This window comes from Taudactylus pleione, unplaced genomic scaffold, assembly GCF_031769625.1.
Source record: "Taudactylus pleione unplaced genomic scaffold, aTauple2 ptg000256l, whole genome shotgun sequence".
NCBI classification, from domain to species: Eukaryota; Metazoa; Chordata; class Amphibia; order Anura; family Myobatrachidae; genus Taudactylus; species Taudactylus pleione.
This window is the reverse complement of record NW_028284658.1, coordinates 9,894,335-9,920,195: the sequence shown is the minus strand read 5'-3', so window position 1 is coordinate 9,920,195 and position 25,861 is coordinate 9,894,335. Positions and strand designations below refer to the sequence as shown.

Genomic DNA, 25,861 nt, shown 5'->3' with positions numbered 1-25,861 from the left:
AAACACAGAAAATATTTTTTTATTTTTGCTGGAGAGTAGTGCACTTTGTGGGTTACACCACCCTTTAAGAAATGAGCCAGCCGGCTCTTTACTTATGGGACACAGGCGTACGCTTGGTGCTGCTCCTTTGTTGATACACGTGCAGCCGCAGTGCACACAATTCACAAACACAGAAAATATTTTTTTATTTGGTTTGGAGTGTACTTTGGGGGTTACAGCACCCTTTAATGGTCACCCTTTAATGGTCACCCTTTACTTATGACACAGGGGCACGCTTGGCACTACTTTGTTGATGCACGTGCAGCTACTGCGCACACAATTCACAAACACAGAAAATATTTTTTTATTTTGTTTGGAGTGTACTTTGGGGGTTACAGCACCCTTTAACGGTCAAGCCAGCCGGCCCTTTACTTATGACACAGGCGCACGCTTGGCACTACTTTGTTGATGCACGTGCGGCTACTGCGCACACAATTCACAAACACAGAAAATATTTTTTTATTTTGTTTGGAGTGTACTTTGGGGGTTACAGCACCCTTTAACGGACAAGCCAGCCGGCCCTTTACTTATGGGACACAGGCGCACGCTTGGCGCTGCTCCTTTGTTGATGCACGTGCAGCCACAGTGCACACAATTCACAAACACAGAAAAAATATTAATTTTTTTTGCACTTGGGGGGAGCACCCCTGATGGACAGAGCAACCCCTGGACAACACTACAGCACCCCTTTAGGACTGGGACACTGCACAGGACTTTGGAGTGGACACAGCCCCTATGGAGAACTGACTGCACAACACAGTCCAGCCAGCCCCTATGGACATTGAAGGAGTGGACACAGCCCCTATGGACAACAGCAGCACAGCGCAGCACAGCACAGCACAACACTATACTGCACTACACTACACTATACAGCCCAGCCAGCCCTAACTCCCACCCTCCCTCTTCACTGTCCACAGCCGAGTGAGAAAATGGCGCCGACGCGGGTACCTTATATAGGATCCAAAACCCGCGAGACCCGGAAGGCGGGATGATGACGTTTTGCCTCGATTTCAGATCCGAGTCAGGCGGGAAAAGTCAAGCCTGACTCGGATCGGCCTCGGATCGGGGGGGCTCGGGGGGGTTCGGATTTCAGAAATCCAAACCCGCTCACCCCTAATATATATATATATATATATATGCAAAAAAAGACTGGCACTACATATACTTATACCAGCGGCCGAGGTGCTGACTCCATCATAGCAGGCAGAGGCAAGTCGTGATAGCATGTAAGAAAACTGAATAGTAGCACTCCACGGACTTCACAACATCGTAGTACACTGTATGCAACGTTTCAGATTTATTACAATCTTTCGCAAATAACACAAATGTTTTACTTTGTATAAATGTGAAAATTAATTGAGAACCAAAGTGTTATATACCAACATCCAGGGCATGTAATATCTTTTTCTTTTCACCAGACATGAATGGTATATCTCTCATTTTCCTTCTAACATGTGTCATTTGGCTAGTCCAGTCTCACATTATCCTACTGGAAAACCACAACAAATCCGTCACCGAAAACATTGTCCGATTTGCAGAGATTCTCCCAGCGATCTCTATAGTTGGTGAGTGTAAGTGGTAGTGCCCTAACAATCTAGATGTAGTAGCTTAATAAGGACCATAAGGTAAGAAAGCACCCGGTTCCTAACCAATAATTCTTGTATTGTAACAAGATAAATACAATGACAGTCCAGCGCTCCCTACTAGGCCTATAGTCCAAAAAGTTCTGAAAAACACGTAAATAAACTTGTTTTTATCTTCATAAGTTTTTCCACTTCTAAGGTGATTCTTCTCTTTTTCCCCACATAGATATCCAACGAAACGTAATTTCAGGGGTACATAAAAAGAGAGAAATATACCAAATATAGTGAAGTACTGCTTTAATTTCGTAACATATACAATAAAAAGTATCCACCAGCACTTTGGGTATAGGCAGCGTACCAGATATGGAGTACACCACCAAACATATGTGTCAATAAGGAGCAATCCCGGGAAAAGCACCTATATTAGCACTCACTGTTGCACTCCAAATCCTCCACATCCACCTTGGCTCCTTCCCTCTGTCCACCTAGGTGCTGGTGGATACTTTTTATTGTATATGTTACGAAATTAAATCGGTACTTCACTATATTTGGTATATTTCTCTCTTTTTATGTACCCCTGAAATTACATTCCGTTGGATATCTATGTGTGGAAAAAGAGAAGAATCACCTTAGACGTGGAAAAACTTATGAAGATAAAAACAAGTTTATTTAAGTCTTTTTCAGAACTTTTTGGACTATAGGCCTAGTAGGGAGCGCTGGAACGTCATTGTATTTATCTTGTTTCTGTTTCTGATAGAGTGTGTGACCTCTATTGATTTATCCCAGCTGCACCCATTATTGACGCGCATTTTTAATACATATTGTATTTTTTAATTCTTGTATTGTATCTCACAGATTTAAAAAAGTCATTTCGGAGGGTGAGCAGAATGGATGCTGAAAGGATTAAACTATCCATGGTAGATATTGCAACTACTGTTTTTATCATATTTGTGATGTAAAACTTACTTGTATATTTCATTAATAGCTATGGGGTGACATATACTGTAGCTTAAAGTGCAAGTTCACTTATTAGAACATTCTAACCCTGCTTCCTATGCAGCAAATAGAGGTGGAGGTCACATCCCTGGGATACCCCCTGTTACCTGTAGCTGCTGCAAACTGATCATATTGTATTACCTTGTCTATCACTTTGCACACAAAATTATTCATAATTTAGAGCATTTTGAGGCAGCAAGAGGTTGTACAGTGTTTGCCAAATTAATTTGAATTAATAAATAATATTTTTATATAAGGTTTGACACAGGTAAAGAGGCTTACAATCTAAGGTGTGTATTGTTATTTTTAAATACCCCATTTCCATATTATGCATGTGCACAAATGATTATTTTGGAAGAAGGGTTGGGAGGTGGACCAAGAAACAGGAGACAAATATTATAAGCTGTTGTAAGAATTTGGTGGAATGGTCTTGGCAACCATCATTAGGAATGTAAGGAACTGTCGGCCTGATTCAGCAGGTCGATGTTAGGCCACTGCGCAAGCGCACGCTGGAGCCGGCTCCGACGTGCGCATGCGCGAGACCCGGCTAACGGTGGGCGCTCCCTCACTCCGGGTCTCGCACCAAAAGGGGGCAGCTCTCGATTTTGATCGACAGCTCGCACCGTTTTGGAGGCGAACGCCTGCCGTTTGTGGGCGGCCCCACTGACATCGCCAGTGATGTCAGTGGGAGAGCTTCCGGCTCTATTAGAGCTAGAAGCTCTCTGGGGCTTGCGGCCACGAGACCCTACCACAAGGGTCTCGTCGCAAGCCCGATGGTCACGATAGTCTTGACCATCACAACCATCATCCTGGACGCTCACAATAGCTGTGGGTGGTCACCCACAGCTATGCGAGCGGCCATGAGGCCGCTCCAACTAAAAAAAAAAAACACCCTGTTTCAGAGCGAGCGCTCCGGCTCTGAATCAGGGCCTGTATTCTATAAATGTTTTAAAACCTTATGAATGCTTAATGCATTCACTTTTTCTTCCTTTCATTTTGAAGTTACCCAATCATAACAGGTTTTAATCGGAAAAGAAGGGACCCCCCTCTCTCAAATTTGGGTGCCTGTACATGTACAGGTGCAACCAGGGCTATTATTCTGCAAAAATAGGTTCAGGAACTGTGAGATGAGCTATACACACACACACATATATATATATATATATATATATATATATATATATATATATATATATATATAGTATTTAGAAAAGAAGGCACTCAAAGGTACTTTCAAATGAAACTAATCTTATTGATAATACATTTTGACCCTGGACATTACATCATAGTTAATGAGAGGTTCGGGAACTGAGGGCCTGATTCAGCTAGGAACGCTGGGATGCAGATGCACGCACCTGTCCGCTGTGAGAATATGCTAATCAATGCATACGCACGGAGACCGCAGCACAAGATGCAGACGCCCAGACCCATATTGAACCACCCATCTCCCTTTACTCACAGCCTGATCAGCACGCAAGATAATGTAAACATCGGTAACATCAAGAACCATCGGACCCATATGCACAATAGTGGTTGACCTTACCTGCCGCAGGATCTTGGCCACTTCCTGTGTACAGCTACGATATGGATGTGTATGCCGCCGCACTGCCTTAATTATGTACGCCCCTAAAACAGCGTCCCAATGCACAGGCACGCCTGCGTTCGCACAACCACCCCTGCCCCCGTCACCACCCACAAATGGCATTTCCTGTCAGTCACTTTTGCCTGGGTCTGGGTATTTGCTGCGCTCGCTTTTGCGGATGCAATGAGCGGTTTGCGCACGCGCACTGTGACCCAGAGGCATGCGCAGACTGCGAACAGAGGCGTGTATCACAGCCACAGGCAGAGACATCAGCAGCCTCTCTGATTCAGATACACCAGGGAGGCCACTGATTGCTCTGCCCGTGGCTGTGATGCATGCCTCTGGTCTCCACTGGTGATGTTATCCAGAAGCAAAGACTGTGATACATGTCTTTGATCCCAGCTGGTGATGTTGCCGATCCCGCAGACTCCAAGGAATATTAAGAAGTGTTTACAGGTACAGTTAGGGGCTTGAGTTTTCCTGCTCCACTCTGTTAGTTTTGGACTGCGCTGTAGCCCCACCATTGCAGCTGCCACTGGTCACAGCTGACAACTAACTCTTTGTTTACGCGCTTTACGGTATATTTTAACATTCAAATATTATCACACAGCTGTATTGAAATATTTATTTATTTATTACCAGTTATTTAGATAGCACACACATATTTTTAAGCCCTTTACAGAGAATATTAGGCCATTCACATAAGTCCCTGGCCCAGTGGAGCTTACAATCTATGGGCCTGAATCCGCAGCGTACGCAATTGCAATTACATACGCAGACCGGCCGATTGTTCAGCACTGAGCATGCGTATGCACTGCACTGTGCGTGCGCTGCAATCGCACTGTGATTACGCACGCACATAGGAATCCATTGCAGAGTGAGTGACAGGCAGTGAGCGTTTGGGGGTGGTGATGGGGGAGTGGTCAGAGAAACGCAGACGTGCCTGTCCATTTGAACGCCATTGCATGGGCGTGCATAAATTAGCCACTGCGATTGCATACCCAGCTTTAGTACTCACTGCGTGGAACGAGATTTGCAGTTTCTGCGACTGGTCAGACCTGCTGTAATTGTGAGTGACGGCCCGATGTGCTTCGATGGTACCGATGTAATATGAAGGACTGAGAGGTATTACGGATGTGAGAAAGCAGTACTGGGCGTCTCTATGCTGGCTGAGCTGTGACAGACATTAGCATACTGTCGCAGCTGCATTGCGTGCGATTTGGCAGCTGTGATCGCAATTTTGATCCATACTGAATCAGGCCCTATGTTCCCTACCATATGTACACACATTCAGGAGCCAATTAACCTAGTGAGTGCTGAGAGGCAGTAATGCTAACCATTACACCATCCATGAAATACAAATCTAATGAAAAAATATACGATATGTTAATTATATGGATATTAGAAACCAACAAGGAGTTCTGTGACCATGTCAAAAAACATTAGTGTAGGCCAAATGCTTTTATGCAATCACAGAAATCTAAAACTCCTCTATCTCAATTATATGAACTCTCTATTGTATAGTTCTCCTATTTGCAACGTCTACCTCTTATTTCCCAGTAATCAGAAGGGCAATCTAATTAGTTAGGCCTGGCTTTTATGAAGACTTGAATGCAGCTGCAATTCACACCTCAGTTAAAATGAAAAATGTCACTAACTGCAATCTCTAGGACAGCATCAAAATATATGGATCCCAAGCTTTGATCTAGCTTAATATCACAGTACATTGTGCCAAATAAGAGCGATCTGTGGTACATATGGAATGGCATTGTTATCGTTCACATATTCACAGCTGTCATGGAGCATTCTTGATCCAAGATGGAAGTTCTTCACATCATCTAATGCATCCAAACAAATGAATTTAGTGTTTTGGTTATGTACTTTTTTGATATAACTGGTGTCCAATTTCTATTGGGAACTGTAATCATTTACTTCCCTCTGCTTCAAGGGATAACATCTTATATGTAACATCTGGCAAATCAGCGTGTTTTATCTTCGGTTTCTTTAATAGTTTCTCAAATTTCATCTTCAGCATCAAACTGGTGTATAAAGTCACAAGGGCCAACTAGACATGAAAACAGTAGCATTCCTTATGTACAATACATATTATACTGTTAAAATAAACAATTACAAGTGGCATATACATACCAGGCTAATGGTATTGAAACATCAAAGGGAGAAGCATGTGCTGAAATGGATTGTGCCTGGGGGCAGAAGAGATTGAGAGACAGCTCTTTACCTCCACGTAGCATATGTCAAACCTTTTTTCTTTAATCCGCAAAGACAAATGAATTGAGAAAATGGGAAAAATCAATTGATATGAACTTTTCTCAGGAGGACATAATGTTACTATATATCACTGGGAGACAGCAATGTTTTGTGTAGGAGAAGTGTGACTAGTGTATAGGCTTAAGACACCAAGGGCTGTTACCCATTATTATATCAGGATGTAGATATCCAGCTACAAAGTAGCTACAAGGTTTAAAGCACATTGGTGATTCCTTTTGTAAGTTTTATGGCCAATCCAAACCTGTACACTATGCTTTTCCATTATTTTATGTATTGCATATGTAGTACCCCACCTCCACCCCTTGGACACCCTAATGCACCTGGGAGAGGTGGTAAACATCTGGGAGAGGTGGTAGATAGGTTCACTTCATATAACCTTTTCCTTATACTTTTATCAGAATGGGCTGACATCTGATAAGCAGTGGGCAGTTATAACATGTAGCCAGAGGCATAGATAGACCTATGGGGGCAAAACACCAAATTTTTTAGGGGCATCCCATCCCAGGGTCCCTGGCAGGTACAGGTCAGTTGCTTAAAAGTTTACCTTACCTATATGTGGTTTCGCTGGGGAGTCTCTGAGCCACAGTATCCCTCCATGCCCCACACTTACCTTATTCTATGTCTTCATGCTGCGGCGTCTCTGCTTGGGTGTCTTTTCTTTGGGTCAGCGCCACTCCTCAGCTCACCAAGCACCGGATCCTCCCTTGCCTCTCGGTGCTGGCTTGACTCAGCCGGCTACTTCTTGATTATCAATGCCCTTAACCTAAGCAGCATGAGGCTGGTATTAGCTCCTTTGCATTATCATAATATATGTATATTTTTTCAATTTTTACTACACATACACATAACCTCTCCATCCCACACTGTGCTCCCCCATATAACACTATGCTCTCTTATATCTCATCCCACAATGTGTTCTCCCATCTCACACTGTGCTCTCTCCTCCCCCATCCCCCACTGTGCTCTCCCATCCCCCATCTAACACTGTGCTCTCCTATCCCCCATCCCACACTGTGCATTCCCATTCCCATCTCACACTGTGCCCCCATCCCACACTGTGCTCCCCATATAACACTATGCTCTCTTATATCTCATACCACAATGTGTTCTCTCATCTTACACTGTGCTCTCTCCTCCTCCACCCCATACTGTGCACTCCCATCTCACACTCTGCTCTCCCATCCCCCATCCCATACGGTGCCCTCTCATCCTCCATCTCACACTGTGCTCTTATCTCCCACCCCATACTGTGCTCTCCCATCCCCAATCTCACTTTGTGCTCACCCATCCCCCCACTGTGCCCTCCCATCCCCATCTAACACTGTGCTTTCCCATCCCCCACTGTGCTCTCCCATCCCCCATCTAACACTGTGCTCTCCCATCCCCCCACTGTGCCCTCCCATCCCCCATCTAACATTGTGCTTTCCCATCCACCACTGTGCTCTCCCATCCCCCATCTAACACTGTGCTCTCCCAACCCCATCCCACACTGTGCATTCCCATTCCCATCTCACACTGTGCCTCCATCCCACACTGTGCTCTCCCATCCCCCATCTCACAATGCTATTCCATCACCCACGCCACTCTGTGCTTCCCAACCCTATCCCACATTTTGTGTCACCCCCCCCCCCCCCTCCTCCATTCTGCACTTACCTGCTGGAGGCTGGAGCTTCTCCTGTCTGTGTTTGAGACATACAGGCAACTTCTGAGTCCGTACTGACTGCTACTGCTGGGCCGGACTGGAGAGGCAGAGCACTGTGGTGGGGGCAGGGCTGCTTAATGACTGCTTCTATCTCTCAACCAGTGAGCCGAGAAGACATCTGGCAGCAGCCCCGCCCCACAGTAGTGTGTCACTCACCAGCAGTGAGTGACACAGACTGGCTGGCCCTGCTCCTCTGAGCATATACAGCGTGCGGCCGGCTGCAGGTATTTCTACAGACCTGTCCCGTCCCTCACCCAACCCACAACTGTACTTACTGCTACAGTGATCAGCAGGGGCCCCGTACACGTCTGCACCCATGGGCGCCGAGAGGGGGGGAGCGGGTTTAGTTTACCCGGGCCCAGGCTTGATAGAGCAGTCTCCTATGGCTGTGGGGGGGAGCGATCACACTGATCGCGCCCCCCCCTGCTTAGTGCCGGTCTGGGGGGCTTACAGCGCTGCATAGGTTTTGGTTTTTTTTCCCAAGGTGGCGTGGCCACACCTCCCGCAATTAGGCCATGCCCCCTCCTTTACCTGGGCCCAGTCGGACTCTCTACGGCCCTGTCAGCACCCTGCTGTTCACTGCAGCAGCACCGCAGGCAGTGGTACACTCTGGGGCCCCTAGGGCCTCGGGGCCCGGTACAGTTGTACCCCTGGACACCCCCTGTTGCAGGGCCTGGCTGCTGCAGGCACATCTGCTGTCCTGGCTGGCTCCATCTCTCCTCTCTGATGCTAGGAAGAGGTGTGGCTGTGGTCGGGGTATGTCCCAGCAGGCTCAGCACAGCCACGCTTCCTCCCAGCATCAGTGAGGAGAGATGGAGCCAGCCAGGACAGCAGATGTGCCTGCAGCCACTGCTAAGGAGAAGCCACAAATGGGACCCAGGTGGTGAGCGCCCACCCCACACTTAGTAGTAGTGTGGTGCAGCGTAACTGGGAACAGGAGAAGGGCCAGGCCCTGGAGGCAGCCTGGGCTCTGTAGCAGCCCCTCTTCCTGCACCTACTATAGCTACGCCCTTGGATGTAACTTAATTTCTGGAATCATTGAGATGGTGCAGAGTAATGTACCTGCAAGATGATTACAGTAATACTAACTGAATAATGGTGCACGTTAGTAATGTTTGAAGACAAGAAGAATATTGGAGGGTGTGGTATAGGATCCCGGCTGTCATCATGCCAGCTGTCCGAATACCAACAGTCTCCTACTGCTAACCCCTAACCCTCCCTCCCCGGTGCCTAACCCTAACCTCCCCCCTAGTACCTAACCCTAGCCTCCCCCTAACACCCAATACTTACCTCCGGGGTGCCGTCGGTCAGTATACTGGACCCGGGATCCCGACTGCTGTGGGCCCTATAACAAAATTGTGAAGAGGCCCCTAATGCTTCTAGAGAAACACTTCTTTTAAGCAGTTGTTAATTTTATGCCCCATGGTTATGCCCTATGTAATCTGATGTCCTATGATTGTGCCCTAGTTCACATTATATCACAGTGCCCCAGGTTAATATATAGGCAAGAAGCAGGGTTTGTGTTCATAGTATTAGACCTTTATGAGTATAAAATCAGACCTGTATTTGTTGTTTAATGTGAGTCAGTGTACATATCATAGGGTCAAAAATGACTAATATAAAGATATAGGAACCTGTGAGTATCTTGTGAATATATTGCAGTATGGTGCAGACATAAGGATGCAGTCTGTGTACATATAAGACAACATACTGTACATATCTTACATGCTATAAAAAAAAACGGTAACCTGGGTAAAAGCTGTAATATTGTACTAAAGTATGAAACATATATGGGTAAAATCTAACAGCAGTTAGTAATTTGTCTATGAGACTTTATTGTATTGTCAAATACCTGGGCTAAAACAAATGATTAATGACTCTCTATATAAAGGAGGCTATAATGTTGATAAGATAAGGTCCAATGGGATTCGGTACAAGTAACGCTCTGATATGGAGAAATTCAAGTAAACAGAAATAATTAAACAAGTAAAATATAAGGGGGAGGGGTTGTAGATTGAAGGTTTGTCTGGCAACAAGGCTGCTAATTTTGTATCCAATCAGTAACAAAAGTGTCTTCATTTTATAGCCAAGGCAGTAGTGCACTGACAGAGTGGCTGTTGCTGAGATGTTCAGATACAAAATGATGTAATGATGATGGTAGATAGAACGATCATTCAAGTAATATGGGGCCAGATGTACTAAGCTCTGGTAAGTGATAAACTGGAGAGTGATAGACCACCAGCCACTCAGCTACTAACTGTCATTTTTCAAACACAGCCTATAACATGACAGTTGGGAGCTGAGTGGCTGCTAGTTTTTCACTCTACACTTTATCACTTCCCAGAGCTTAGTACATCTGGCCCAGGGTCTGTTGTGCTGACCCGATATGAAGTCTTTTAATGGGTTGACATTCCTTTATTCACTCTTGAGGCGATTACGCCCGTACAGAGGGTTCACAAACATAGTGAGTGACAGGTAGTCAGTATTTGGAGGCGGTCACTGGAGCTAGGTAAGAAAACGCAGGCATGTCTGACCGTTTAAATGTAATTTCATGGGCGTGCATAAATTAGCCAATGCGATCTCCTTCACATTATGAGAGCTGTCAGCTGGTCAAGAGAGCCGCAGTGTTTGAGGCAGGTCAGAATTGACTTACAAGCTTCATGACTGCCCTATGTGCATCCATGTTGCAGATGTTTGCGCTGCTGCACGTCCTTGGACGGATATGTGAAGGCAGCAGTGGGCGTCCCTATGCTTCGATAAACTTTTGGAGACATCATATTTTCGCTATTGTAGACCATAAGCGATTGCAGCTGCGATTACGTTAGCGTAAATCTTGGAATCAAGCCCTTTCTGTGAACCAATGCCGCTGCACTGGGACAGAGTCAGGCTAGAACCCCACTGCAGCAAACAGTGGAGAAGGATTTCGCCGGTGCATGTAAGAGGCCTGTAGAGCTAGGGGCTGTGCTTTACTCTGTAGCTATAGCCCTTATGGCCACTAACTTTAAAACTTTATCTAGGCAATGGCCAAGGATCTTGCTGAGTGAGACACAACCCCAACTTCACTGGTCAATAAAAAAATAATGCAGCCATCGACCCATCACATCCCCTACACCCACTGTAGTTACGCCCTTGATGATTAGAAGACATTAAAGCAAAAAGGAAAATAAGAATAAGGCTATGTTATCATTAGAGATGAGCGGTTTGGTTTTGCTGAAGACCAACCACACCCGAACTTTGGGGTTCCGAGTCGAACCAAGTCTCGCCAAGTTTGTAACTCAGGGCCTGATTCATAGACGGACGCTCTGAAAGAGCGCTCGCTCTGAATCAGGGCATTTTTTTTCTATTTTGGAGCGGCCACCTGGCCTCTCGCATAGCTGTGGGTGACCACCCACAGCTATTGCGAGCGGCCAGGATGATGGTCGTGATGGTCAAGACCATTGCGACCATCGGGCTTGCAACGAGACCCTTGTGGTAGGGTCTCGTGGCCACAAGCCCCAGAGAGCTTCTGGATCTAATAGAGCTGGAAGCTCTCTCACTGACATCACTGATGATGTCAGTGGGGCCGCCCACAAACGGCAGGCGTTCGCTTGGGAACGCCTCCATTTGTGAAGCTACCCCCCGGCCACGCCTACAAAACGGGGCGAGCTGTCGATCAACATTGACAGCCGCCCCTTTTGTAGTGAGTCACGGAGCGAGTGCTTTTTGCGCTCGCTCCGGGGCTCGCGCACGCTGCGCGTATGCACTGGGCCACCATCATCCTGCTTGTGAGCGCTATGCGCTTGCGAGCAGGTCTGAATCAGGCCCACAGATCTAAAAACCGGATCTCGCATGTTTTGGATTGCATGTTAATCTCTCCCTCGTGATTTCAGGTGCTTTTTCACACAGGAGAGGGTATGGCCTTTAGTTAATCCTGCAATACTACATAATAGTTGCCATTAGAGAGAGTTGTAGGTAGTTGGAGTAGGTAGGAAGCTTCTAAAAGACTGCAGGTATCTTTGTCACTGTGCATATTTGTTTGTCAGATACTAGCTATCACCTGCAATCCAGTACAAACAGGCTATTGTGAATGTTTGTTAGAAGTGAACTTGAAATTTTGTATTTGCAATCGAGCCTCTAGCCCAAACACTCCGTTTATCTCCTGAATTTCCTGGGCTCTCTATTTGTCAAGCTGGATACACACTGAGGGCCCGATTCAGACCTGTTTGCTAGAGTATCGACGGGCAGTATGCAAATGCCACGTGCACACGTTAAGACATAGGATGCCCTCTGTGTCTTAACGTGAGATCAGTGGCTAAACTTAGACGCCTACCAGTCTGGAGCTTTCAGACGCCATCTCCAGAAAGTGTAAGAGAACATTGGTACCATCGGGCGACATCATACCAGCACGCAGTGCTAGAGGTAGACCTTAGGCTACCTCAAGCACTGTGATCACCGCAGTGACTGGTTTGCGCACGCGCACTGCGGCTTATATGTATGCTCAGTTCACAACAATCGGCTTGCTGCGGGCGAATGCAGCCTAGCGAACGGGTCTGAATCGGGCCCTGACACTGATGTCGGTAATGTTGGCACGACATTTCGTTTCCAGACGTATCGGAACGACATATCACCCGCATAGCTCATATTCATGTTCCCGCGGTTGCATGTGGTATCACCCGGTCGGCTGTGCTGCACGTCCAAACGGGCAATATCGCATAGCCCTGTTGCAGGTAATGAAGGACGGAACGAGGGATCGTTCATTCGTTCATTACCTCGTTCTGATGTGTACCCAGGATTCGATATGTTGGCCCATCAGGCCGACATATTGGCTGGGTACATGTTGCTCAGTGTGTACTCAGTTTTACTGACCCAGAAATCTTGTTGACAGCTCTACAGTCTATCTTGGACTGCTATAGTGCTGCCTCGTATTATAAACTCGATACAACCTAAACTCTATATTAATATCTACCCTCCTGATCCTTCAATCCGCGACAAAACGTTTCCTTTCTCATGGAAGGACTCTTCTCCAACTTATCTGGGAATTAATTTTCCCTCCTCTATTAAGAATGTTCATGATGTAAACTATGTTTCATATTAACACAGCTGACAACTTTTGTACTGCCTGGATGAATCACGAGGTGTCTTTGTTAGGCTGCTTGGTGGCATTCAAAATGGTGTTCTTGCCAAAATTTATGTATTTATTTTGTGTTATTCCCTTTGCCATTACTCGCAAATTGTTAGATTCTATAAAAAGATTGATGCTCTATTATGTTTGGATAATAATAAAGGTGTCCCCTCATTTAATGTTTACTTTTGATTCATTGTTTTGAAACTTCTCCACACATAAGTCACCCATAGTTTTATTATTTTCACCATACTTAACTTAAACTTAACATCTAAAATAACAACACTGACAACTGAATAGATTTGCAATAAAGAGGTCGCAGCCAAATTTATTTAATTGGATTGTAATTGATCTGTAATAGCATCGAGCATGGTGGCGAAAAAGCAGTGCTAACTCGGCTACAGCCCATAAGCGGAATGTATTACTAAGATGGGTGTGGAGATTCTACCCCCAAGTGCGAGCTATCTCGAGTAGTACCATCTAGCAAAGTGCTGATCCCTCCATAAGATGGAGACCTGGTCCTCCCCTAAGGCAGCGACCGACTCGCCTCCTCAAAGGGGGGATGCTAGCCAAGTTCAGCTGCACTAAATTGAGCCGCCGAGGAGTACTGCTTTCCGCCAAATACGGGGTCCACTGACGACGAACCGCCACCAGCTAACTAGGACCGCTAAATGCTTCCAATACCAGACAAAAGAACTGATACAAACCAGATCAAACCTTTCCCAACCAAATGCACTCCATTTGGTCTATAGAAGTCAACCTCTTCATAGCGGAGACGGGGGTGTTTGATAGCACGCCCCGAGACTCTCCACGGAACAAGACACCGCAGCATTCAGTTGTCTCCTCACTCTCTCTCAAGCTGAAGCTCCTTGCTCTCCTCTCCAAAATCTACGAGGAATGACTTCAGACCAAACCAACTGAACCTGTGACCAATGCTGAGCAATTATTTGCAAGTCTCTCTTATAGCAATGATGAACTCTACACCTCTACACGTGCCCAAATCATTGCCTCCCAGATGGATGACCAAGCAGTCTGGGGCACCCCATTTTTTCTCTGAATCCCAGAGAAGAGTCAAAAAGCCATTCCATCTGACACCGCGCACCCCAATACAGCGGACATTACAGGGGGTCTCTCGAGCAAGGGAGTGCCTGCCAGCCCAATACACATATGAATGACCACAATCCACACCCTATCAAGTACCCTACCACGACCTGTAAGGAAAAAGTTTTTAAAGGAACAGTATTGCTCATACACCATAGCATGGGAGGGAAAACTGTGTTGTTTGAGTGACCCAGATGGAGGTGAACAACACCAAAACCTCATTGAGGGCAAAAGGTGAAAAGAGCTCCAATCCCCCCTAGCGGCGGGTAGCTTAAGGCACTGGGTTTCCCAAAAAACAAACTCGCATTGAAGCGCTATCTAATTAGGCAGCTTGTCACCTCTAGCATAACCTTTATAAGCGGAAAACTTCCACTGACCCAATCGCTTGATTGCCTTGCTGGAAGAACCCGCTGCTGCTGCACCAAATCTGAATGCGTGTGCGCCATAATGCCCACCGGCAAATCAAGGGCTATCAAATAACGCTTAAAATTTGCTGTGAACTGAAAAACGCGAGAGCGCTGAAAGGTCCCCATGCACTAGCCATTGCAACCCCCTTCGCGGACGCCGCTGGTTGTAAAGCTTAGCTATGGCCACGGGGCATATGCTCGGGTCCGGATGCTCAGTAATTGACTACCAATGTCCCCCACCTAATTGGTTGGTCTTTGATCTCAGAATTTTCAGCAAAATCGAGTCCGATATCATAATCACATTCTCCAACAAAGTTCCTGTGCGCACTGACTTCTTACTAGCAGTTGCCAGTTCACCTACACGCAGCGCCCCGAAAAATGCCAAAACAAATGCCAAACTGACAACATCGCCTCATAATCTCTAAAGGCCGCACCTGCCGCTGCCAGGCCGCTATTCCTTAACAAACTGGTACCTACTGGCCTACGAGAATCATCTGAATGTGCCTGTTCTTACGCCCAACCCTTCAGAGCTTTGGAAAGAATAAATTACTAGTTGGGTCTACCAAGACATGCAATTGTGAAAAATATGAAGTGCCTGCCAAAGCACCGGACATTGCTGCTTTTGATCGTCCTTGTTCATGCCAAAACCAAATGAACTGCAACATGTTACCTTCAACACTCTTACCCTGATCTATTTTGTTAATGAAAGCCAGCAAAGAGTTCCACGCTTCCGTATAGGACCTTAGGGTACCCGTCGCCAACGCTTTCAGAGCGAGTCTGCCGATGCCGACCTGATGCTCTGCCAGACATGAGCATGGCAGGGTAAACATGATCGCTAGCTGTGGGCGCCAATGCTCTAAACCTTGACCATTGGACACGAGATAAAGCATCCGCTAACTCGTTTTCAACTTCCGGAACGCGTTAATGGCCTGAACCACCCCCAGGTTGTCGCACCAGAAAATTATGCTACGGTTACTAAGCTGCGCCATCTAGAACTCTATGGCCACTACAATTGGGAACCAATAGAGGAGGAGCATATTGCTTGTAAAACCGGCAGCTCGCCAATCCTGTGGCCAAGCTTCCGCGCAATACTGACCCTCAAAAAAGGCCCCAAAATCCAAAGCCCACTGGCTTGGGCAACCAAAAACCGAACCCCGTTAAAATCCTGCAAAAAGTGCCCCATAAGCGCATGTCGACCTTGAGTTCATTATTCAAACTAGTTCACTATTTTTATTTATTTATTTATTATTATTTTTTTATTGTTTACGCCTGCTGTGGCCCTCTCTAACAATAAGAATTCATCTAAATAATGGGCTATACTTGACTGCCCTGAACCTGGCTGAATGCACCACTGTAGGAAAGAGCTGAAACACTCGAAAAAGGAGCAGGAAATGGAGAATACCATTGGCAAACACTTATCCACGCAATATGACGCATCAATTTTGAAACCCAAGTATCTGAAAGAATCAGCCTGAAAAACGGACTCTGTCACTCTTCGCCAATGGGGCTCCATAACCGAATTCGTGCACCCACCGTAGAGGCATCCTCAAAAGATCGATAAATGACGCTGCACTCGCCTGGATCTAGAGCGTCGGGAACGGACTCTCCCTCTGGATAGAACAGGTGTTGGATCAACTGGAATTTACCGGCCTCCTTTTTAGGAACAACACCCAAAGGGGAAACGCCAATAGACTAAGGGAGGAGATGGGAAACAGGCTTGCATCCACTTTCGCCGCTATTTTTTCCCCACAACAACTGGGTAATCCCTAGCTGACTTAAAGTTCCTTTGGCTTTCACCGCTATTTTACAAAAAATTGGACGAACAACGGGCAAACTAAACCCTTTTTCTTTTTTTTTTTTTTTCTTTTTTATCTCTTAACAAACCTATCTAACCCCCGCAAAAACGCAGTATTAGAGCAATGAACTGCATCGCCTGATGCATCCGGAACCGAGCTGCCTGCATAACTGCGGAATCTATTTGTGCTCTTACGCTTCCCTTTTTTCTTCTAAAAAAAATAACACGTGAGCCTGTGCGGTTTTTCGCTTGAGCCAGATGAATCGTATGAGACTTCAGAGTGTGATGACGTGGCAGTGTTATGTGGCGAAGTGATCTCACCTGCTCCAGACGTCGATGGAGGACCGTGGAAACTGATTCCTGTCCCGCGCTGTGAGATGTGCCCACCACGACTTGAATTGATAAAGCCGGAACGTCCTCCGTGACATTGGCAGCAGGAGCCAAAGACGCTGGTGACACGATGCTCTGCGAACTGGGGACATCAACATTAGTAATGTACAAAGTTGAAGCTGAAAAAGCAACAGGGATGGGAGTTCCGGCTCGGGCAGACAGAGGGGGATGTGGATGAATTTGGGTGGGGTGCGGAGGGGTGGGAGACCTGACAGGTGGCGGGACCAAAGGCAAGGGGGGTTATAGGGTGGGATTCGGCTGTAAAAATGTCCGTGGGCACCTGCTAGATAAATTACGGGTAAGGGTTATGTACGGTCGAAGTGGAAAGAAACTGCTGATCACACGAAGGGTGTAGCACCTGCGGTACATAATGGCCCAGAGCATGGGGCAATTGAGGGTTAATAAATTGCTGGGAAAAGACAGGAAGGGCAGGCGGAAGTGTCCGCCGGCTAAAACCCTGACCAAAATATGCAGCGGGCGGCGCAATACCTATTGAAAATTCATGGTGGGCCAAACCGCTGATGGGAACGCTGGTAACAGGTGGTAAAGGGGCTAAACCTGGGTATGAGAACTGCTGAATTAACGGGGTATTGCGGTTTGAATCACCATGATGGCTGTCCACGGCAATGTGGCTCATTGGTGAATAGTTCAACCCAGATGTGCTGGCAAGTAGCTGACTCCTGGAAAGGGGGTGCCCATTGTCAGGTGTCAGCAGCAAAAACCCTCCCCGCGCCTGGAGCAGTGGAGGGTGACATTTGAGTGCTATGGGGGCTGAGGCCATCTAAAATGGCGCCTGCTACTTGTGGGGGCGGGGCTTAGCGCAGTGTCTGAGGACACCGCGCCGCCCGGCCTCATGTAAGCGGCTGGAGAGCGGGGGGGGGGCCCGATGCAGCACCCGCTCGCCCCAGCCATGCCTGCAGGCTGGATGGGGAAGGAGCGGGTGCACTAACCAACGCTCCGGGCGCGGTGGGTGTCACCGGCCCGGAGGCGACGTACGGGTGCAGTGCACGTGCCCCGCGGTGACATTTGTGGCTATGGGGGCTCAGGGCACCTAAAATGGTGCCCGCTACTTGTGGGGGTGGGGCTTAGCGCAGTGTCTGAGGACACCGCGCTGCCCGGCCTCATGAAAGTGGCTGGTGAGCGGGGGGGGGCGATGCAGCACCCGCTCGCACCAGCCATGTCTGCAGGCTGGATGGGGGAGGAGCGGGTGCACTAGCCAACGCTCTGGGCGCGGTGGGTGTCGCCGGCCCGGAGTGCACGCGCCCCGCGGTGACATTTGTGTCTATGGGGGCTGAGGCACCTAAAATGGCGCCCGCTACTTGTGGGGGCGGGGCTTGGCGCAGTGTCTGACACCGCGCTGCCCGGCCTCATTGAAGCGGTTGGTGAGCGGGGGGGGTCCCGATGCAGCACCCGCTCGCACCAGCCATGCCTGCCGGCTGGATGGGGGAGGAGCGGGTGCACTAACAAATGCTCCGGGCGCGGTGGCTGCCGCCGGGCCGGAGGACACGCGCGGGTGCGGTGCACGCACCCCGCGCGTGTGAGGAGAGATGGCCGCCAAAGCTAGAGGCCAGGCCGCCTACAGCAATCGACGGGGAGGGGGGCATCTCAGCGGAGATGGGGCATGGCAGCAGTATGAATGTGCCCAGTGGGGAGAAGCAGAATGGAGGGGGAGTTGAATAAAATGGGGCTGCACACAAAAAAGGACAGTGGGAAGAGAGGAGGGGGGACTGTAAAAGAGCAGGGGGGGGAATGTAAAATAGAGAAAGGAGGGGAGGGGGGAAATTAATAAAGATATGAGGATGGGATGAAAAGACAGAGTAAAAGGGATATACTGCTGAATAAGCAAGGAAATATGATAGGAAGACAAAATGTATGGCTTCAGTGACACTGAGGTACTTATCCAGACGATCACAACTGGAAAAGAGGAAGCTGACTCCTCCCAGTGCACTGATAACTCTAAACAGAGCCCGCCTAAACAGGTCCCTGATAGGCTGTCATACTCTGATTGACTCAATACAAGTACCAATAACATGACTGCGACCAAAAACCCAGTTCTAACCAGTACTGCTACAATAAAAAACAGGGTGCTTATCTCCTCTCATGCTTATGCTAGCATTCGCGTGCTTTTATTGGCCATTTTAGTTCAGTTGTATTAGATGTGTTAGAATAAGCATTTTCTTAAAGCAGTAATACTGATGTTGTAATGTGATGAGCGCCGACCTTCCAAATTTGGTCCTTGAACAGAAGTGAGAAAACCCTAAGCACCAAAAAGGTTAAATGAAGCTTAGTGATTGGATTTTACTATAAACATTTGTTGCTTATTATAATTTTGTTCCTAGTTTACATTTAACATTAGACTACTCAGAGTTTAACAAATTAAGCAACTGCTGCGATGATGTATGAGTAATGTGGAAATAGTTCTACTTTATTTATCTAATGCTGTTTATAATTATTGTTATAATTAGTTCCAGAGGTATTTGTGTGTCTTTTTTTAACATTTGCATTGGTCAGGAATGGGAAATATTAACAGTAATTTGCAGTTTTAGACATGTCTCCTCAGTTCTGTCTCATGCTTTCTCTAGAAGTAAGCATGTGCCTTTTATAGTGGTTGAGTACGGGATCCCGGTGATTGGGATCCCAGTGATCGGGATTCCGATGGTCAAAATATCAACAGCTACATCCCGACAGTCAGAATCCCAACGCCCAAAGGTAAGGACCCCTACACTAACCCTGAACCCTCCCCCTAACCCACCTTTCCCGCAGCCTAACCCTCCCTCCCCGCAGCCTAAACCTCCCCTCCCGCAGCCTAACCCTAACCCTCCCCCTAGTGTCTACCTAGCCCCTAACCTTAAATCTAACCCTAACCTTAATCCTCATACTTACTCGCTGTCAGAGGCATAACTAGGTTCTTTGGCGCCCGCGGCAAGATGAAATATGGTGCCCCCCCTTCACTGTGTGTGCGTGCCAAAAAAGTGGGCGTTGCCACTAATGCCTCCAGTAGTAATGCCCCTTATGCCATGCCCCCAGTTCTACTGCCCCTAGTAGTAGTGCACCTTATGCAGTGCCCCCAGTAGCAGTGGGAAGCAATCGGGAAGCCGGCTGCCGGTATACAGGCAGCCGGCTTCCCGACTGTCTTATCCTGGCAAGGGTGAAATGCCGGGCGTCTAGATGTAGATGGCCGCATTTCCCCGACGCCGGGAGACCGGCGCCCGGCATCACGATCGTAGTGAGGGAGGGTTAGGGTTAGGCTAGGGGGAGGGAGGGTTAGGGTTAGGCACCCCCGGGGGGGACTTAGGGTTAGGCCCCCCTCCGGGGGACTTAGGTTTAGGTAGCGGGGAAGGGGGTGGTTAGTGTTAGGCACTTAGAGGGGGGATTACGGTTAGGCACTTGGGGGGGAAGTTAGGGTTAGGCACCCCTAAGGAGGGTTAGGGTTAGGGGGGTTAGGTTAGGTTAGTGGATACTTACCTATCCACGATCGGGATTTCCAGCGCTGTCGGGCTTCCGCTGCGGCCGGCGGTATTTCATACCCATTCCGTAGCAGTGCCCTGTATGCAGTGCCCCCAGTAGTAGTGCCCCTTTTGCGATGCCCCCTGTAGTGCCCCCTATGCAGTGCCCCCAGTAGAACATATTATACAGTGCCCTCAGTAGAGCCGTTTATTCAGTGCCCCCCCAGTAGTGCCCCTTATACAATGCACCCAGTAGTTCCCCTTATGCAGTGCCCCCAGTATTGCCCCTTCTACAGTGCCCCCAGTAGTAGTGCCCCTTACACATAAAACACACAGACACATAGAACACAAAACTATACTTACCAGAATCCCTGCTCTTGTGCCCGCCATCTCCTGCTCTGCACTATGGGAGATGTTATGACATCTCTCCCTTCACCCACTGAATTGAGGCAAAGCTCATGAGTGAGCTCCAGCCCAGTGCCGGAACTCAGTGCAGCAGCCAATATTAGTCTGTCTGACTCTTATTGGCTACTAAGACAAACACACCGCCGCCGTGTAGTACACTCAGTGAATGTACTACCAGTGCCGGTGAGTTTGTTTTAGTGTATAGACAGTGTAGTGCCACGGACTGCACTGACCTGGACGGCAGCCAGTGGCGGTACCTTATCTCCGTTCACTTTATCTCCTAACAAAGCTTAGCAAATAGACCCCTGTGTATGAGAAACGGGGCGAGACCTCTGGACAAGTGGGCGTGGCCTCGCATGTGGGGGCAGGGCCACGCACCCAAACCCCGGTTTTAGTGTCTCTGGGGGGTCCAGGAGGTGCGGGCTGCCCCCGGGGACCAGTGCTTGTAGTGCTGGCTCCCTCACTGTGACAGGAGCCGAGTTCTGCACGGAATTCTACAGTGCAGCACCCGGCTCCTGTCACCAGAGGGGGAATCTGCACCTTGGTGTCACCCCTCGGCGGGTGACACCCGGGTGCAGCCCGCACCCCCCGCACTACCCTTGTGACGCCACTGCATTGCAGAGGTATATTGCGCTCACTAAAATAACACAATTGTAAAAACTGCAAGTTGCATGTAGGTTTGCACCAGAATCAAATGTGCCAGCCAGGGCCAAACTATAGGGGGGGGGGAAGGGGCGGTCGTCCAGGGGCCCCCACATTGTGGCAAACATACCCTCTCTGACCGGCTCCGAGTCCCGACATCATTGATAGCACACAGTCACACTCACTTATGGACCATCCGTGACTGACGATGGAAGCCCCGCCCCCTTGCTAACATCCTGCCACCATTCGTGTGTAGGGGTGGAGACTAATGCCGTGAATTGCCCGCCCCCATCAGAAGCCTGCCTGATATTTCTACTGCAAATCTGCAAAAACAGGTGAGTGTGTGTGTGCTCTCTGTCCTTTCCTCCTTCTCTCCCTCTTTCTCTTTCCTCCTGTCCTTTCTCCCTCCCTCCTTTTCTCTCTCTCTCCCTCTATCCCCTCCTCCATCCCTCTCGCTTACCTCTCTCTTGTTTTCTCTTTCTCCCTCTATTTTGCTGTCCCCCTCCCTCTCCACGTCTCACTCCTTTCCTCTCTCTACCTTTCTCCCCCCTCTCTCATTCTGTCTCCCTCCTTGGGTGCGATCCCGACACTTTTTGCATGCATGTAGGCATTAGCAACGTGTTAGAAATGCCAGTATGCATGATAAACACAGCAGAGGACAGCTCTCTCGGTGAGAGTCTATGACCCAGAAGCCCCTCTGGTGTCCTCCTGCGCATGCAAAGGACACACGCGCCACGGGGGGTGTTGGGAGGGACCATTTGGATCCCTCTCACAGCACTCCCCAGATAGAAGCCCACAGGCTTCTATAGGGTAACGCCATCAGAAAGTTGGTGAAACCCAGCACAACCAAGCCCTGGAGTGCATCGCATTCCAGGGCTGGGTGCATATGAGAAATTTGGTCAAACCCGCATTTTGTGGGTTTGACCGCAATTCTACAGTATCTTTGATGCATCCCGCCCCCTGTCTCTCTCTCTCTCTCTCTCTCTCCCTCTCCTCTCTCTCTCCTTCTCTCTCTCTCTAACGACCCACTCAAAATCCTGCATTTGCCCCTGTCAGTGTACTAGATCATGTCAGCTATGCTGCCGGCAGTCGGTTCCCAGCAGTGTTGCGAACATGATGTAGTATGCTGCGACCTTCCCGGTAAGGGGAGAGGCCAGAAAACAAGGTAAGGGGCATAGGAGTCACTGCATGAGGCCGTGGCAAATTTATTAATGGGGCCTCCACAACTTCGTTGCCCCGGGGCCTCCACAAGCCTTAATCCGGCCCTGGTGCCAGCTAAGTTAGGCATTTATCAGGTACACTTACACCCAATTGTTTTAACTTTGTTTTCATAGTTAAATACAAATTTGCTATTGTGGGCCGTATCCAATTAGCCGCGATAAGTCCGTTTCTGCGGAAAAGTATTGCAAGTGATATCATATCACCATGCGATATGTTTCCTCCATATTCAATTCTAAATACTTTTCGCTGGTGTGGAATTCAATGCAATGGGACCCGCAAAAAAGTTTCGCCTATAAATAGGTGTCGAAAAAAAGTGCAGAATTGGGGTTTTGGGGTGCAAAGCTGCGGGAACCCCCCTGGACTCTTGGGACAGTACCCTAAAGGTAAACTGCTTTGAAAAAAGTATAAAAAATTCTTTAGGTCACCCCAAAAAAGTAGTTTGGTTTTGGGGGAGAAAAAGTCCAAAGTTGGGGGACAAACTTAAAAAGTAGTGAAATAAACTCCAGGGGGGTCCCCAAGAATGCCCCAGGTGTTTTTAAGTTTGCTAGTCCTGCTGGAGATGGTTTTTTAACGATTTATAAAAGAAAACTTTAGCAACTTTAAAATATGTTACCCCCCATTTTTAGGTACCCCAATTTTGTTGGGACTACTTATTTTCTGCCCAAAAAACTGCTAAATGCTATTCTTCACCACTTCTGCTAAGAAGCTAATTAGCAGCTATTGACAGCATTTAAGTACCCCTAATACCTTCAGCAGGGCTATTCGGGGGTATCTAGAGTGATCCCCAATGTCAGTGCAACTTTTGGGGGGTGTCAGGCTGATTTCCCCAAATTTGACAGTACTTTTCGCATGTTACAGTTTCGCCAGCTCCCGTTTTCACCGATTTGTTATTGAATACGCCGAAAAGCGGACACCCATGCGGTACTTTTCCACATCAAAAACCAGTGAAGTCGGCGAAAAGCCCTGCATGTGAAAAGTACGGGACTTTTCGTTTGGAATTGAATATGCCCCTAAGTTTGAAAAAACCCTCTGCAATATACTGTAGCATGTACCCTCTCCATTCTGTGTACTAAAACAAAATCCTCAAGAATATAGAAACTTGCTGAAGTATGCTAAGAAAATCATAATAAATACACAAGCAATGAAGAAAGCATTTGTCAGCTTCAGCAGTGAATCTGAAATCAGCCAATCAGAAGTCATTAGCTAGTGCTGGTGAATGCTGACATCATCAGCACATATTTGCAGTGCACCAGGCCTCAGGTGCCTGCAATTAATACGGCTTTGACTAGCGTATTTATGCATCTCCGGTTGAGTCTACAGGCAAAATTTACTAAGCGGCGGGTTCTAAACCCCGGTGGTTTGGTGCGGTTTGACGGTGGGTTCTATTCTGTTATACAACCCTGGGGCTTTGGTGGCAGTTTTGCAGCAGTTTCTAAATGACAGCCCTGCTCTATTCTATTCTAAAATGTGTTTTGATTGCGGTTTTGCTATCTGCAGATTTACTAAGGCCGAAACCTCTGCAAAACTGCCGTCAAAACACATTTTAGAATAGAATAGAACAGGGCTGTCATTTAGAAACTGCTGCAAAACCTACCACCAAACCCCCGGGGTTTAGAACACAATAGAACCCGCCGTCAAACCGCCACCAAACTGCCGGGGTTTAGAACCCGCCGCTTAGTAAATTTTGCCCTACATTTCTTCACAATTGTTCATTCACCCTCACAAATGAATGCAAGTGTCTTGTTTCCATATGTGTGGCCTGTTTTCTGGATAGAACTAAATTGCACATTTTGTCCAACCACACATGACATCATACAAAAGAATAAGGTGATGTAAATGTAACACATTAGTGAGACACTACACTGGTTCTGTATGTACTGTACAGATTCTTAAATACTGTACAAACTGTTTTGTTGCTTTATGTTGAAATAAATAATCTCCTATGTATTGCAGAAAACAGTGATACCTAAAAAGAAGCCAAGAACACCACCACCTCCAAACTGTGTGCCTCTTAAATCCAGCTGTAGGCCTCCGGCGCCACCTTGCTGTGAGCCCTGTGCATTCTGTCACTGTCACCACTTCCGGACTGTCTGCATATACAGGATGGGCTACCCGTACTGCTGAAACACAGCTTCCCATAATTGTACAGTCTAAGAAACAATAAAAGTAACAGATAAAATGAAGAGCTCTAGAAAAATTTCAGCAGCAGTGTCTGAAGATACATTGTATAAAATATATTTTTCTGTCTAAGGTTTTTGTTAGTTCTATTGTTTTAGATTTTTCAAACATAACCAAAGTATGTTACTTTTTGAAATACACTAAAGGGCATATTAATTAGTATGCCCCTAAAGGCCTCATTACTTAGCTATACAACGTTGAATACAAAATTACCGCAGAAATTCCCTCTCTGCTCTTGAAATGCCCCTGCTCACACCCATAAGAAGAATTTTTAATGATAGGTAAAAGTACATTTGCTGTCAGGCTTGTTTTCAATAGAGAATCATTTATAATATAGCAGGTATAATTTTCTTTCTCATGTACAATGAAAGTAGTAAAACATTAATTCTAAAATGTACACTCAAAATCATATAATATATGCAGGGAAAAGAGAAGAAAGCACCTATCAGCTTCAGAGGTGGATCCGCAATCAGCTAATCAAAAGTGCCTAGCTAGTGCTGGCAACTGTCCCCATCAGCGTCTATGTGCACCAGCCCCTAGGCACCTGTAACTGATATGGCTACTGACAGGTATTTACGCTTCCCTGTGTGCCCCAGGTCACAGGTAAGCCAACCAGTGGCGTCCCTCCCCGCTATGGCACCCGATGCGGGGAGGGATGCCATGCGGGCAGCACAGCCGTGTGCTGACGAAAAGGGGTGTGGCCTCGTGGGTGGGGCGTGACTTCGCTGGTGGGGGCATGGCCTCACTAACAGGGGGCATTGCCTCGCAGCCCGAACCCTGGTACATGCCGTGGGTATCATAACTGGGGTGGTGGGGGGTGCTAGAGGTGCGGAGTGCCGGCTCCCTCAATGTGACAGGAGCCCAGTGCTGCACTTAATGCTACAGTGCAGCACCTGGCTCCTGTCACTGAGGGGGAGCCAAGTGACGTGTATGCTGACGATGCGTCTTAATCAGTGTCGGACTGGGGCACAGAGGGCCCACAGG

At 47.7% G+C, this 25,861-nt stretch overlaps 1 protein-coding gene across 1 annotated transcript; it reads left to right on the top strand.

The window, feature by feature from the left end:
- The first annotated feature begins 1,459 nt into the window (after positions 1–1,459).
- LOC148514936 (agouti-signaling protein-like) lies at positions 1,460–24,823 on the top strand. Its single transcript, XM_088480799.1, has 3 exons — positions 1,460–1,604; positions 2,478–2,539; positions 24,653–24,823. The coding sequence occupies exons 1-3, from the start codon at positions 1,460–1,462 to the stop codon at positions 24,821–24,823; spliced, it is 378 nt and encodes a 125-aa protein (XP_088336925.1).
- The last annotated feature ends 1,038 nt before the right edge of the window (positions 24,824–25,861 follow it).

Coding starts and splice junctions, on each gene's coding strand:
- LOC148514936 (XM_088480799.1), top strand. CDS start 1,460: ATGAATGGTATATCTCTCATTTTCCTTCTAACATGTGTCATTTGGCTA. Junction 1,605..2,477: donor CCCAGCGATCTCTATAGTTG/GTGAGTGTAAGT, acceptor TGTATCTCACAG/ATTTAAAAAAGTCATTTCGG. Junction 2,540..24,652: donor AAAGGATTAAACTATCCATG/GTAGATATTGCA, acceptor TATGTATTGCAG/AAAACAGTGATACCTAAAAA.